Source organism: Zootoca vivipara, chromosome 11 (assembly GCF_963506605.1).
Source record: "Zootoca vivipara chromosome 11, rZooViv1.1, whole genome shotgun sequence".
Classification (NCBI taxonomy): Eukaryota; Metazoa; Chordata; class Lepidosauria; order Squamata; family Lacertidae; genus Zootoca; species Zootoca vivipara.
In genome coordinates, this window is record NC_083286.1 from 25,078,660 (window position 1) to 25,094,777 (window position 16,118).

General features: G+C 46.6%; 1 protein-coding gene across 1 annotated transcript in view; it reads left to right on the plus strand.

The window, feature by feature from the left end:
• The first annotated feature begins 7,118 nt into the window (after positions 1–7,118).
• The window catches only part of SLCO4C1 (solute carrier organic anion transporter family member 4C1), a 30,681-nt gene continuing 21,681 nt past the window's right edge, over positions 7,119–16,118 (plus strand). Inside the window, exons 1-2 of the mRNA XM_035100188.2 lie at positions 7,119–7,780; positions 12,829–13,092. Coding sequence (XP_034956079.2) covers positions 7,543–7,780; positions 12,829–13,092 — 502 coding nt within the window. The 5' untranslated portion in view covers positions 7,119–7,542. The remainder of the gene's footprint in view (positions 7,781–12,828; positions 13,093–16,118) is intronic.

A 16,118-nucleotide genomic window follows, 5' to 3' on the forward strand; every position in this document is an offset into this window, starting at 1 on the left:
AGATCCTAACCAGCCAGCTGTTCCTATGGCAATGCATATGTACTTGAGCAGCTCTTTAGAAATAGAAATGGATAAATTAAATTAAGATTTGGTTTTTAGAAGATGGGGAATAAACTGCTAAAGATGTATTATAATGAAATCCAGAAAGAAGGGAATGAGGGAAGTCACTTGATGATGTGAATGAAAATAAGGTTTATATCAGAAATGTTTGTATGTGTTTTTGTTTTTAGTTATGTTTTTTATTAGTTTGTTTGTTGTATTTTGTTCATTTATTGTTTGTTGTTATTTCCTACAAAATGAATAAATATTACCGTATTTAAAAAAGAAAGAAAGAAATAGAAATAGGTGCCTAACAGACTTGGATAGGCCCATTCCTGTAACAAAGAGACTGGTTTGACCACTTCAGCAGTTCCTTCCACTTGGTGAATTCAGTGGGATTTACCCCTGAGAAAATGTTCTTTGGATTGCCTGAGTATTTTAGCTGGATGAGGGCCAACAGCTGGGGTCAATAGTTCAGTTTCTAACTGAATTTATTTATAATTTCCGGTATCAATTATTACAGATGTTGGGTGCACAAAACTATGCAGCTGAGAAGTATGAAATCTGCTAGCTTTCTTTTTCTTTTATGCAGTACCTGTTTTGGTAGCGTATTGCTATCAAAATGTTGGATCCTGGTTTCTAAGGGTGTATCCACACTTCCGCTTGCCCTGCTGCTTTCTCCCAGGGAAAACAGATCTTTAGTGCTCAATTGGCACAAGTGGCATTTCAGGTTTTCTCCAGATTGATGGTTGCTCTGATTTAGCATTAAAGAACAGGTTTTCCTTGGGAAAGGAGTGGGTCAAATGGAAAACTGCTTGGACCCATGGTTTCTAGGCCTGGGACAAGCTAAAGTGTGGATGAGCACTAATTGTTTATATACATTTTTTGGTGGAGCATAACATTATTTAGCAGGCATATTTATCACCATGGGTGTCTCATCGATTCTGAGCACCTGGAGGAGTCATGTACTGATCTGAGGATGAACCATAACAAAGTGCTTTTAAGATTAGGAGCAGAGATAATAAAGAAAAGTTCGAAACATGCATGCAGAGAACTGATCCTTATAACATTCTTGGTTGGTAGATCAAAACAAAACAAAACAGAAATAAGGTTAAATGTTCACTTTCATCCAAGGGCATTGACCTCGTCTTCTGTGCATGTATTGTTGTCGTTGTTATTTATTAAATTTGCATATCAATCTTCCTCCGTAGATCTCAGGGTAGTTTACAGCATAAAAATGCAAGATAAAAAAACAAAATACATAATAAGAACAAGAACAAACCAAGCAGAAACAATATAGGATGTTGGTCGGCCAGAAGCCTGGCTGAAGAGAAACATTTTTGCCAGGTGAACTTCCCTGGAGTGAGCATTCCTCAAACCACTGCAGCAAAGGCCCGGGCCTGTCATGGAGGTGGCACATGAAAATGATGATTGCAGGGTCTGGGTAAGTTATGCATATCCAGGGTTGGTTTCCCCCCCAGCCAGAGCTCACAGAAGCTCAGCTCTGGCACCTCTCAGGTGGGTGCCATTGCCATTCTAAGAGAACAAGAGAGAAGTTCATGGTGAGCTCTGGCACCTCTTTTTCTAGAAAATAGCACTGTGCACACCTCAATTCTCTTAACAGTGCTTACCTGGGCAGGGGTGTAGCCAGGATGAAAATCAGGGGGGCAAGGGGCGGGGCCAAGGGGCGGGGGAGGGGCCACAGCGGGGCAAGGAAAGCTCCCTTTTCCCTTGCCAGCTTTCCCTCCTCCCGCCCCGGCGATGGCGGAGGGGGAGGAGGGGATCGGAGCAGCCCGATTTCGGGCTGCTCCGACTCCCTCCTCCCCCTCCGCGATCGGCAGGGGCGAGGGGGAGCCAGGATCAGCCCGATTTCGGGCTGCTCCGACTCCCTCCTCCCCCTCCGCGATCGGCAGGGGCGAGGGGGAGCCAGGATCAGCCTGATTTGGGGCTGCTCCGACTCCCTCCTCCCCCTCCGTGATCGGCAGGGGCGAGGGGGAGCCAGGATCAGCCCGATTTCGGGCTGCTCTGATCCCCTCCTCCCCCCCTGCAATCGCCGGGGCAGGTGGAGGGAAAGCCCCAGAGCTGCGCAAAGCGGTTGCCTGGCTTTCCCTCCGCCTGCTCCACAGCCAGCCAGGGAGAAGGGTGACGGCACCGGGCGGGCAGCGAGGCAGGCTGGCCAGCGGCCCTGCTTCTAGGGAGGGGCAATTGCCCCCTCCTGCCCCCCTGCCTACGCCCATGTACCTGGGTTTGGGTTCCATTAGGAAAGGTCACAGGAGCCATATTGGCATTTTGCAAAAGTGATGTTTATTTACAGCATTAAACACCCCCCACACAGAGAAAAGTCCTGCTGCTCCAGCATCAGACCTTCAGGGAAGCAGCTGGCACCAGGTTCTTGCAGAAAAGAACTGAGTTCCCTGTGTCTCTCTTGAGCCTCTCCCCGGATTGCAGGCATTTGAATCACAACATTCCTTAATGGGGAGGGAGGCACCTTACGGGAACATTCAAGCCACTAGCCAATATACAGTTCCAGTGGCAGCCCTTGTTTGGCCAAACATTTGGCAAACAATGTGCCTTGAATAAATGATGTACCCGGGCCAGACCTGCATGGCTAATTTCAGGCTCAATAACCCTCAGAATCAAGAATTGGAAGGGATCCCGAAAGATCATCCAAGCAAGCAAGAAAACAAAATAAAACAAAACAAAACAACACCCCCCCCCCGATGCTGCTTTTCCTTGACAAAAATGAAATGTCAGGTGTTTGTCACACATATTTCCATGTGATGCATTCTTCAATCCTGAGATCACTTTTATACAAGATTGGACAAATCCATAATCATGGAGGACAGCTATGATATACCTAATCAGCAGAGGGCAGCCTTCAACCTGCAGGCCAAATGAGGCCCACTGAGCCACACGAGCCTGGCTTTTGGGGAAGGGCTAGGCATGGCCACTTTTCCTCCCTTCGTGTCATATTGCCTCAGATGCAGGACAGGTGAAGCCACAGCTGCTGAGGAAAAACTTGGAACATACAGACCTGACTTATCACATGACACTTCAGGAGCCATGGATGGCCAAAGTGGGGAAGGAGTTAACACTGTCCTAACCAACCCATTCTCTTCCTTCCCAGCCTCACTTTCTCTTTCCCCAGGCTGTGGAATGGGACTGGGCAGCAGAGGAACTAATCCTACTTTATGCAGATGGGGATGGGTGAGCAAGAGACAGCTGAAGAGGGCTGGACAGAGAAGGGAAAACAACCCTTACCTATCTACTACGGTACCTCCCCCAGCCCTTCATAGATATATGTGTATGTGTTTGCAAGTACAAAAACCAAACATATATTTTACAGTGCCGGACTTACATATAAGCTAAAGAAGCTATAGCTTAGCCCCCCCCCCTAATTTCACTATTAATATACTTCTTCTTAATTGTATTACAGTTCAACAATTACTTTGATAAAATACATATTTTGTTATGTGCAAATGGCTTTAGATACCTAGGTAAAGGTAAAGGGACCCCTGACCGTTAAGTCCAGTCACGGACGACTCTGGGGTTGCGGCACTCATCTTGCTTTACGTTTTGTCCGCAGCTTCTAGCTGCGGCGTTTTGTCCGCAGACAGCTTCCAGGTCATGTGACCAGCATGACTAAGCCACTTCTGGCGAACCAGAGCAGCACACGGAAACGCCGTTTACCTTTCTACCTATTTATCTACAGTCATACCTCGGTTTAAGTACGCTTCGGTTTGAGTACTTTCAGTTTAAGTACTCCGCGGACCCGTCTGGAACGGATTAATCCACTTTCCATTACTTTCAATGGGAAAGTTCGCTTCAGGTCAAGTACGCTTCAGGTTCAGTACGGACTTCCGGAACCAATTAAGTACTTAACCCGAGGTACCACTGTACTTGCACTTTGATGTCCTTTCAGACTGCTAGGTTGGCAGGAGCAGGGACTGAGCAACGGGAGCTCACCCTGTCGCATGGATTCAAACTGCTGACCTCCTGAGCCCTAGGCTCTGGTTAGACCACAGTGCCACTCTATTAGGTCCATAAATTACCATATAGCATATATTCAACACAAAAAAACAGTGACAATTTGTTGTTGACAAAGGACAGCTGGACATATAAAGGGCCCCATTACCTTCCGTAGCTTAGGGCCTCATCAAACCTAAATCCGGCCCTGCATATATATACACACATACATACAGTTCCCATGCTTCCATTTAATAAAAGGTTATATGTGTAGTTTGCATGCAAGCCTGCAGTTCTCATATGTAACCGTATGACACCCATTTTAGGATCTTATGACACTGAGACCAGGGTATGTCCAGAAACAGAAAGTTTAAAGATTTATGAAGTCAAAGAATACCACCAATTAATAATTCAGGCAATTTAGTGTAATAAAAGTGAATCAGCATAGTTATTAAAATGGTGTAAGACAGAATCAGTTAACACAAAAAAATTCCTTCAGTAGCACCTTAAAGACCAACTAAGTTTTTATTTTGGTATGAGCTTTCGTGTGCATGCACACTTCTTCAGATACGTTAACACAGACATTCATACGAAGTAGCTCAGTTGGCAGAGCATGAGACATTTAATCTCAGGATTGTAAATTCAAGCCCCACATTGGGCAAAAGGGCCCTGCATTACTGGGCTTGGACTAGATGACCCTTGGCATCCTCTCCAACTCTACAATTCCATGTTTCTTTGATTCTACGATAAGCAATGCATGACCAAACAGGCTACGTTTCAAAGGAGTGAAACTATCAGCCTCCATGGAGAAAGGAGGATGCTATGAAATTGGCCAGGGAAAGATTTGGGGGGGGGGGGAGGGCGACAGAGATCTTGACAGGAAGGAGAAGGGGGCCTGTGGCTGATTGGGTGAAGGTCTTCTCAGAAAGAAAATGGACATTGACTTGAACCACTTGCTTTAGGAAAAGAAGGGGAGATTGATGGAACAGGAGAAAGAGAGCAGATCACCCAGAGAAAGAGGTGTGTGATTGGGCTTGAAAGCAGAATGTAGGAGAAGAGAGGAAAAGAGAGTGGGGGCTTGACTTGTCAGTGAGAGTGTGTGCAATATTTGTTCGTATTTCTGTGAGTTTTGCATTTGATGTAGTAGGTGGATTCCTCTTCAGCGACAGAGAGTGATAGAGGAGAAGGATGGAGGTCCTGAGGAGAGTTCTTGTAATGATTTAAATGAAAGCAAAGACTTAAAAAAAAGCTGTTTTCCTGTCTTATCAAACTCAGGATGTCTATATAACTGGGTTGAGAGGTGATAACCTATCTGAAGAGCTTGTCGCTTCCTGATCTAGCAATAGGAAGCTAAACATTAACTGTGATCATACCTGTCTGTCATTTCTAAGTGGAGGACTTAATTTTCCAGTTTAACAAGTAACCCAAGAAGGGTCACAGCGGGCCACAAATTAATAGCTGCCAATCAACAATTATCCCCTGGGAGGCTTAAAAGCACAACACCATTAAAAATACAATATATAATATTTAAAGTCAACAAGCAACAGCAAAAGACAGAAAAGGGGAAAAAAAACCACAGGAAAAAAGCCCTCACAAGAGACTTTGCTATCATACACTGGTTATGCCTATTTTCCATGTTTAGAAACATAGAATTATAGAGTTGGAAGGGACCAAGAGGGTCATCTAGTCCAACCCCCTGCAATGGAGGTCTTTTGCTCAACGCGGGACTCGAACCCACCTGAGATTAAGTCTCATGCTCTACCGGCTGAGCTAGTAACTTGAAGGATCAGATACAATTTGTTTAAAATTTGAGTCTTGCCAACACTTAGATCAAAGTGGACATCCAACACATCTGATAACAAGAAGGGAGGAGAGAAACACATACATTTATTAAAGCATAGCAAGCTTCGGTATTCCTTGCTTCTGCCAGTAATTCCACATGAAATCAGTGGAAGTAGCCATATTGTAAACCTGGTCTCCCTTTCTTCCCAAAGGTTAGAGGTGATATAGCTTTGATACCTCATGATCATATTCAGAAGGAATGTGGATTGCAGCAGTTGGGAACCTCTGACCCTCCAGATATTTCTTAACTACAACTCCTATCAGCCCTAGCAAACATGGCCAGTGCCAGGGGATGATGGCACTTGCAGTTCAGCAACACCTGAGCACCAAAGGCTCCCCATATGTCATGCCTTGGGCTGTGTGCACATTACTGTTTATTTACTCTGGCTCCATTGTGCTCCCACCGCTGGCGTCTGCAGCTGTATGCACATGGCGTTAGCCACAATCCATCTATATCCCGTGGCTTCTTGAGAAATACTTGGGTACTTTCCCTCAAAGAAGCTGTTGAGTCGAGGTGGGTACATTTCAGGCAGCTGTTGCGCATGCGCAGATGACAGCACATGCACAAATGGCTGGAGGAAACAAATCGAGTATTGGGCAACCAGATGAAGACAACCCTGCCGTCTCTCTGGTGTATTGAACTAGGTAAGAAAGTGACTTGAAACGCAACAGGGGCAGGGAAATGACCTCACTGTGTTTCAAGCATCAAATGTGCCCTCAGCCTCACTCGTGGTCCAAATCAGCCTGGTTGCCATGGCACCCCTGACCAACTGCCACTCTTAACTGTCACCAAGCAGGCTGCCTCCGACATTCCAGATCTTCCTTAGGAAGGGCTCATCTCCCTGCAATAGTTAACTTCTTCTTCTTTTTTTTTTTAAAAAAAACCCCATTCTGCTTGCCATTTGTGGAAGCTTTAGTTATTCATTTAAAAAGCTGGATTACCTTTTCACCTGGCCCATTGATTCCATAGGCACTAAATAAACAAATATTTCTTAGGCACCCGTTTGCAACATTTTCACATGCGCTTCACCTGCTTAGGGATGCGGCAACATGGCAAGGGCTGTGTTTGTGTTTCATGAGGAAAGAAATCTGGGAAGCTGAGTGGCAGCCCTAAACAAAAACACCTTAGGAGACGCAATATTTAGGTGGACGTTGGTGACACCTAGAGGTTCCCTGTTCTTTATTTCTTTAATCTGAATCTGAAACTATTGGAAGGCAGTGTGAGAGACAGACAGACAGACAGACAGACAGGGATGTCCATCAGTGGTTCTGTTGTTGTTGTTCTTATTTGTGGCCTTTTGCCCCTCAGCCTGCTCCCTGCGCTGCTTTTCCTCACGCCTAGGTGAGCCGAACGAGGACAACCGTCGCCTTGGCCATGTGAGCTGGGAAAACGCGCGCGCGCACACCAAACTGGTCATTCCAGCAGAGCCACGCTCGCTCGCCATCTCTCCCCAAGAGGTCCCCACCTCCCGGGGAGTTTCATCCTCGGGTTTCTGCAGCTCCTCCCGGTTCCTTAAACCGGGACGGTCTCCTTGCCACACCGCCTGCTGTTCTCTTTCCATTATTCTCCAAGCGTTCTCTGATCTTGGAACCGCGGAGGCTGCTGCTGGGAGCCGGCCTCGAGTCTCCGGAGACGGTGGTGGGTGTGGGGAAAGTCGGTAGCAGGTGCTTCAGGTCCTTCCTGGGCTGCGCGCCATGAAGAAAGATGGCGTGGACAACCCGGCTTTCGAGCCTTCCAGCCCGGATGGCGCCGAGCACAAGCGGGCGACGCTCTCCTCAGGCAGCCTCGGCCGTCCGTCGTTGGGCGCGTCGTACAGTTTGGACCCGGAGGAGCACCTCTGCGGCATCGGCAGGTTCGCGCCCGCCGCGCTGCAGGTCTGCAACAGCCCCAAGGGCTACTTGCTCTTCTACAGTCTCCTCTCCGTCTTCCAAGGTGAGGAGAAAAGAAGACAGCGGGGTCCCCCCCCCCTCACTCCCAGGGGACAGGGATTTCCCCCCGCAAGGCTTCCAAGGCGTGCGTGGTCAAGTGCGCCCTTGTGGCGCATGGGTTGCGGTGGTGTGGAGGAAGGCGAATGGAAAAGAAAGTGCAAGTAGAGGGCGGGGAGGGGGGGAAGGATTCAGATCAAATGTCTGGGATAGCTCAGTTGGTAGAGAATGAAACTCTTTTTCTCAGGGTTCGAGCCCCATGGACTGGTCCCTTCCAACTGTACAATTTGATGGTTTGATGAAACTATACGTTCCTCCCCCACCTGCACCCCGGCCACCTCCCCAAACAGAGGAGCCAACTCCTTGGGGGACCCAGCCCCCTCGGATATTTATTGATGGGCATTGCCATTCAAATGGTATGTGCGCACCATGTCTTGTGATCTATGATGCGGGGTGGGGTTTACCTGCCCCCCCCATATTTAAGTTGGCACCCCTGCCCCACCCCAAATCATGGGTATCCTTCAAGGTTGTGCATTGAAGGGATCTCTCGTATTTCACTGTGATCAAGATTTGGCAATGCACGTGATTGGACTAAAATTCACTAGATGACTTTTGGGGCCTCTTACAACTTGATGATTCTATAATTATTTGCACATCACTGGTTCAGGGTTTTGGGGCACCACAAAACCTAGCTGAATCAGGCCACTGGTCCTTCTGGTAGGCTTAGTGTGACCTACGCCAGGAGTGGCCAACCTGGATTTGTAGAGTTGGAAGAGATGTTGAGGATCCTCTTCTAACCCAAATCCCTGCAAGGCAGCCGTCCCATATTGGAATTGAACCTTCAACTTTGGCTTTATCACCACCGCACTCGAATCAACTGAACAACCTCGATGTTGCTGGGCTCTCAGCTCCTACCAACCCTGACATCACAGACCATTTATTTTATTATTTTTATTCATTTCATCACATTTATACCTCACCATTTTTTCTCCAAGGAGCCAGAGGTGGCAAATGGGGTTCTCCCTCCCATCTCATTTAATCCGCACGGCATCCCTGTGAGGTAGGTTAGGCGGAGAGGCAACAATTGGCTCAAGGTCACCCAGTGAGGTACATGGCTGAGTGAAGATTTCAACCCTGGTCTTGCAGCCCTGGTCTGACCCTTTAACCCAGTGTTTCTCAACCAGTGTGCCTCCAGATGTTTTGGGACTACAACTCCCATCATCCCTAGCTAGCAAGACCAGTGGTCAGGAATGATGGGAGTTGTAGTCCCAAAACATCTGGAGGCACACTGGTTGAGAAACACTGCTTTAACCAATACTCCACACTGGCTTTTGTCAGGGGATGAGAGGAGTGGTCCAGCCACATCTGGAGGGCAGTGGGTTAGCCCCCTACCCCAGCCTACACTAACTCTAATGTTTCAGAGTGAGTTTCTTCTTTCCATATGTGGAGATTGAACCTGGGATCTTTTGTGTTCTCCCACTAAGCTAAGTTGGCTGCAATTTGTCCCTGCTGCAGCAGCAATGTCAGTGAGCAAACTCAGCCACTGCTTTTTATACAGTAGTCCTCTTTGCCATACTATTCAGAGGAAGGGGACAGGTGAGGGGTGGCTGAAACTGCTCCTTGTAGCTGTGGCCACTGCTTGCTCACCCCCCAGTGGTGGAGCTCTCTGTTACTCTTATCCTGGATAGCTCGGTTGGTTAGAGCAAGGTGCTGAAAATACCAAGGTGGCAAGTTTGATCCCCTCATGGGATGGCTGTATATTCCTGCATTGCAGATGGTTGGACGAGATCAGGCATCCCCAAACTGTGGCCCTCCAGATGTTTTGGCCTACAACTCCCATGATCCCTAGCTAACAGGACCAGTGGTCAGGGATGATGGGAATTGTAGTCCAAAACATCTGGAGGGCCGAAGTTTGGGGATGCCTGGACTAGATGAACCTCAGAGTTCCTTCCAAACTCTACAATTCTATGATTCTGTGAAATGTATGGATGGACAATGTGTGCATTATCTTTATGTATTTGTTTCATTTCTGTCCCACCTTTCCTCCAATGAACTCATGGCACTGTACATTGTTCTCTCACCTCACCATTTGTCCTCACAGCACCCCTGCAAGGTAGTTTAAGCCGAGAGATCATGACTGGCAAAAAGTTACCCTGTTCGGTTAATGGCTAAGTGGGGATTTGAACCTGGGTCTCCCAGGTCCTGGTTCAACACTCTAACCAGCAATCCATCCTTTAACATCCATGAACTGTAAAATAAAATGAGGCTGCAGTCCAAAAGCATGCCTATTTAAAACCAACAAAATGAAAAAAAGGCCTTTATCTGAAAATATACCTCTTCATGTGAAATATACTAGAAATCTGTGGGACAAAGCTCTTGGTGAGAAGGCCTTAACTTCTCCTTACCACTGCCACCACCTACTTCCCTATCCACCAGAGAACCTGCTATCTCAGTGATGGCAAACCTATGACACACGTGTCAGATGTGACACGCAGAGCCCTCACTGCTGGCACGCGCCCCATCGGCCCATTCACGCTGTTGTTGTTCTCACGCCACAGCTTGTCTCTGCTGTTAAAACCTGGATCCTTTTTTGCTGCTGTTGTTGCTGGTAGCCAGAGATTGGTTTTTTAACCCTTTCTGTGCTGTTTTTTTGGCACTTTGACAGACGATGATTGGGTGTAACAGCGTTCATTTTTAACCCGTTCTGTGCTGGTTTTTTTGGCGCTTTGGCAGACTATGTCGGTGCTGCGTGTTAGTTCCAGCGAAGGTATTATTCGTCATTTATTTCTGTTCTCTTTCCCCCCCCCAAAAAGCGCAGCAGCTTTTGCACCCCCCCCAAAAAAAACCCTCCCAAACTTTGGTCAGCAGCTCCCCAAAAAAGCTCAACAACTCTGGGCACTTTGTGATAAATAAGGGGTTCCTGGTTTGGTTTGGTTAAATAATTAGTTTCTGGTTTATTAAATACAGTTATATATTACAATTATACATCTTTGTTATTTAAACTATAAATATCGCGAAATTATGGGTTTTTTTCTCGAAGTGACACACCACCCAAGTTATGCTTGGTTTTTTGACGAATTTTGACACACCAAGCTCAAAAGGTTGCTCATCACTGTACTATCTCTTAATCCTTTACTGACACCCTGTGGGAGGCTGGGCAGAGGGCCAATCCTTTCAACTTTCACTCGCTTGCCCAGTTTAAGTGTGAAGGAGAAAAAACAAGGCAGCTCCCACTGCCTGGGGCAAAGACACAAACACAACACAGTGGAAGATACAACCCACACACTCAATGGTGGCACCAGGAAAAAATTTGGGGGGGGGAGGAGCAGGGGGCACAGAAATGGCAAAGCATATTTCTAGGTGGACAAGTTGTGTCCCAGAAGTTAACATAAAGTAAAACAACAGAATATTTTAATGGGAGTCCAGCAGTGGGAGGGCAAGTGTGGGGGTGAGCTGCTTGTTCCCTGGCAGCACCCATAGATCCACTGGAGGGAGATTCTTCCAGAAGCAAACTCAGGGGTTTGTGCCACCATGTCTTCCTGAGGCCGATGCCAAGCCTGCTGATGGCGCCAGCCTGTTACCACCCTCCTGTGCTATGTGCTAATTTGGCTAACAGTTCAGGAAGTGCTCTGGTGTCCTTTCACAGTTGTGGAGATGAAGGTGCTTTCTGCAGGAACAACTTTCCCCTGCCAAGTCCTGGAATGACCTTCTGAAAACAATGGTTCAAGGTGCAGGAGGACGATTGACTCTCTGTGCTCAGGGACACTCGAAGCTATTGGGTTCAGCAGAACCACCTCCCCAGTTTTATAGCCACAGCTTTGGATTTGAATCCTCACTATGTTTACAGATCTGACTGGCCATTTTTATTAGTCTTCCAAGGTGGTAGTAATGCGATATTGAGTATACACCAGCAACTGACTGTCTTTTGCTAAGAGATCGAATTTCACAAGGACAGTTCTTACGTTACAATGGCAGCTTTGTTGCACTTCCTTGTGCCTCTGTCCCATATCGCTCTGGTAACCTTTGCATGCAGAAAATCACATGAAGTGGATTGATTGAAGATAACGTTCCTTCCATCAGTCTGTTACACACAATTTCCTATATGCAAGACATGGCAAAAACAGTGTGGGATGGAGCCATAAGGAAGTGTCGGCCACACCAGAGATGATGGGACCTTCTGCTACTTGAAGTAGAAGCGAATTGGAGTCTCCCATCCTTCTCTCATGTTGAGTTGAGGTTGTGCTGAGGGATAGGTTCGTTTCTTAACCCTGTCCCTCCCACCTTCTTTCCTGCTTTTAAGGGTGCTAAACCCAAATCTTGCCTCTCTTTGTTGTGGGTGTGGATGAGCTTTGTCCCACACATTAGATTAAATGTTAGGAAAGCAAACAACACATAGGCACATTTTTGTTCCTTCAGGAATCATAGGTAGCCAAAGACTTTCTACAAGGCATGATGTGTCACATCAGTGGGCAGAGGACCTGAAAAACAAGTTCTGCCTATTGCATACATCCCGTGCATACATCACGGGATAAGAATACGCCGAACCCGAAAGTGCCAGAACGGGTTACTTCCAGGTTCGGCGTTTCGCGCATGCGCAGAAGCGCCGAATGACGTCACGCGCATGCAGAAGTGCTAAATTGCGTGGTGAGCATGCGCAGATTCGGTGCTTCAGGTTGCACACTGCTCAGTTTGCAAACGGGGCTCCTGAACGGATCCTGTTCGCATCCAGAGGTACCACTGTACTGCTTAATCATTCGCATTTCTAAACAGTGTCTGAAATGATGAATCTATAAATAACACACATACATAACCCAGCTCCAACTACTTCACTGTGTATATTTTGGCTCAAATCATTGTACCAATTTCACAATAATAAAATACTTTGGGGGAAACAATACTGATGTATAAAGAACAGAAAGTTACCCAGCCATGTTGTTGTTGTTGTTGGCGGCATCTGTCTGTCTTGCTAGACAAGGGAGCCTATGTAGAAAGGTGCTATCATAAAAAAATCAATGTATCCTTCGATTATCTGATTTTATGTCTCTTTTCTTTTAGGCATTGTGGTAAATGGACTGGTAAACGTGAGCATTTCCACCATTGAGAAGCGTTATGATTTGAACAGCTCCCTCACTGGTATAATCTCCTCCGGCTATGACATTTCCTTCTGTTTGCTCTGCCTTTTTATATCCTTCTATGGAGAAAGAGGGCACAAACCAAGATGGCTGGCCTTTGCATCTTTCTTGATAGCACTAGGAGGACTTGTTTATTCCTTGCCACATTTTACTGCAGGACCATATATATACGGGGGGAAAGTAGAAGGTAAGATATTATGTTTTAAATGTTTCTTTCATTGTCATTTTGAAGTTATGGTTCCTGTGTGTGTGTGTGTGTGTGTGTGTGTGTGTGTGTGTGTGTCTATATCTATATCTGTCTATCTAAACACAAGTTGAATTTATACATTTTGTATACAGTCATACCTTGGATCTCAAAAGCCTTGGCTCACGAACAAATCAGCTCCCAAATGATCGAATCTCGGAAGTGAGTGTTCCTGTTTTTGAACGATTTTCAGAAGCTGCGCCTTGGTTTTTGATCGGTTTCCCACCCCCTCCTTTTTATACCTGACATTGACAACATTTATCTATGGGGTCTTCTTGTTTTGCTTAGTGTGCAATGTACCTTTATGTAAAAGCCAATAGATGGATTCCACCCATGCTCATAAAATAAGACCCATTGAATGCTCTGTCAGTAGAGATTCAGCAGGTGCCTTCTGTTTCAACTTTAAATGCCTGCAGGCAATTTTGATGAAACCTATGTGGTTTTCACTGTTTGCGTGTGGAGACCTTTTAACCACCCCCAGAAATAAATTCAGACAAGACTCAAATTTTTGGTTTGGTTTTTGGCATAATTTAGGCCACAACTTTATTGATCACAATCAAGTGAGTGGTTGCATAGGCTCTGGTTCGACTAGCTCCCTGCACCCTTGCAGGCAGCGCTGAGTCTGGGCACCAACCATAAGTCAGCCATGGGTGAACACCTGGGATAGTGACAAGCAGGACCCTGCTTGGCCATCACCCAGATGTCCCTTGGACTCAGGCTCAGGGCACAACCCCTCACAGGGAAGACCAACCATGAGTCTGTGTATTCCTTCTTAAAGGAATACCCAACACATAGGGATGGCTAGGCATCCTGCCACCCCTATCCACCTGAACCAGAGCCTATTCTCAACCTTACAAGTTGTGACGATTTGCTACGCGGCAGGCGAAACCCAAATGGCACCAGCCAATCAGCCAAGTGGGGAAAATTCCTGCCGTGCCCCTGTCCCAACGACAGGTGACACACGATGCTATAGCAAGGCCAAGCGCTAGCCCTAATAATAGGGAGAGGTGGGCGGGTGTTCAGATGCACTGAACCCAAAAGAGGAAGCTCAGGGACACGTGCATCAGCTTAAATAGTGGTCCCTCAATAGCTTTGACTGGCGTCCCTCTTGCCCAATTGCACCCAAGATTGAGGGACCACCAATAGGGTGTTGTGGCCGCTCCAGTGTTCCCACCCACAACACAGGGTCTGGTTGTCAGGTCGCACCGCAACATGTGCCCTCTTGTTAGGGAGGACCTGATATATCAGTATCATAGTCATGAACCGCTTTGTTGTTGTTGTTTTTAGGATATAGCAGTATTTGAATAGATTGATACATAAATACATAGCATGATGCTACCATAATCAATAACGTGAACCTAGGGTGGGGCTATGCAGAGGAAGGGGTGAGGCTCGAGATTTGGATTGCTTTCTACTCTGAGTTATTCATGATGAAGTAACAGATTATAATTTGGCACGTGGTGGGGGTGGTGTGGGCATGACAGCAGGGTTGAGAGCACCCATGACACCAACTCCACTTATTAACCACAGGCTCTCTTGCCAGGGAGACTGCATCCTAGGACTTTGTAACCGGAGACAGGCCTGAGAGACTCTGAATGCGCACCTTTGTCTAACTCCAATGAACTCCATCCACTCCTATTATATTACTTAGAGTTCCCTTTAATTGTCTACCTGCCTGGTTTTGTCTTAGTGGCTTTCCCCCTTCTTTTCCTTGTTCCTCTTAAATCTCTCTCTCTCTCTCTCTCTCTCTCTCTCTCTCTCTCTCTCTCTCTCTCTCTCTCCTGTTGGCTTTTGTAGTGCCTTTCATCAAACCCGCTTTTAAAACTAAAAGCAGTTTGCAGCCCAGACTAGGGAGAGCTGCTGGAAGGGAATAAATGCCAGAAATGGGTGCAGATTTGTTTTTGTTTTTGTTTAATAAACATTTTTTATTAAATTTCCCACTTTAAATATCAAATATCCAATGATGGCCGGAGTGATGCTATTTTCAGCCATCTTCTACGGCGCCCCAAGCGGAAGTCCCACATTTGTTTTTTATGTGTGTTGCACGCAGTGTTTGAACTTGCTTGATTTTTATTTATTTATTAGAAGTTTGATACCCTTTTGTGTATTTCTGATTCTTAAGGGTGTATGTAATGTATGCATTATCACCTAAATATCTAGCATGGTGGTCCTTTAAGAGACCACTTTTCTTTTCTTTTTAACCTTTAAGAGAAACAGCTATGACCCAGAAGGCCAGCTCAGAGAGGTAATGCCTGGGTGAAGAAGTTAAATACCTACTCTGTGAGGGCTTCCAAGCCTCATCAAAAATAAAAATGGTCTTCTACCATTAGCTGACAGCATCTTAAAAAGCAGAGACATCACCTTGCCTACAAAGGTCTGTATAGTTAAAGCTATGGTTTTCCCAGTAGTGATGTATGGAAGTGAGAGCTGGACCATCAAGAAGGCTGATCGCCGAAGAATTGATGCTTTTGAATTATGGTGCTGGAGGAGACTCTTGAGAGTCCCATGGACTGCAAGAAGATCAAACCTATCCATTCTTCAGGAAATCAGCCCTGGCTGCTCACTGGAAGGACAGATCCTGAAGCTGAGGCTCCAATACTTTGGCCACCTCATGAGAAGAGAAGAGACTCCCTGGAAAAGACCCTGGTGTTGGGAAAGGTGGAGGGCACAAGGAGAAGGGGACGACAGAGGACGAGATGGTTGGACAGTGTTCTCGAAGCTACGAACATGAGTTTGACCAAACTGCGGGAGGCAGTGGAAGACAGGAGTGCCTGGCGTGCTCTGGTCCATGGGGTCACGAAGAGTCGGACACGACTAAACGACTAAACAACAACAAGTGAGTTTCTACATGAAGAGCAGAAGACAACACAAAGCAGGGATGGCCCACCCGTTGCCTCAAATAGCAGATCCATCCATCCCTCTGCCCACCCACCCACCTGAATGACACCACTGCCACCCACCTCCCTTTA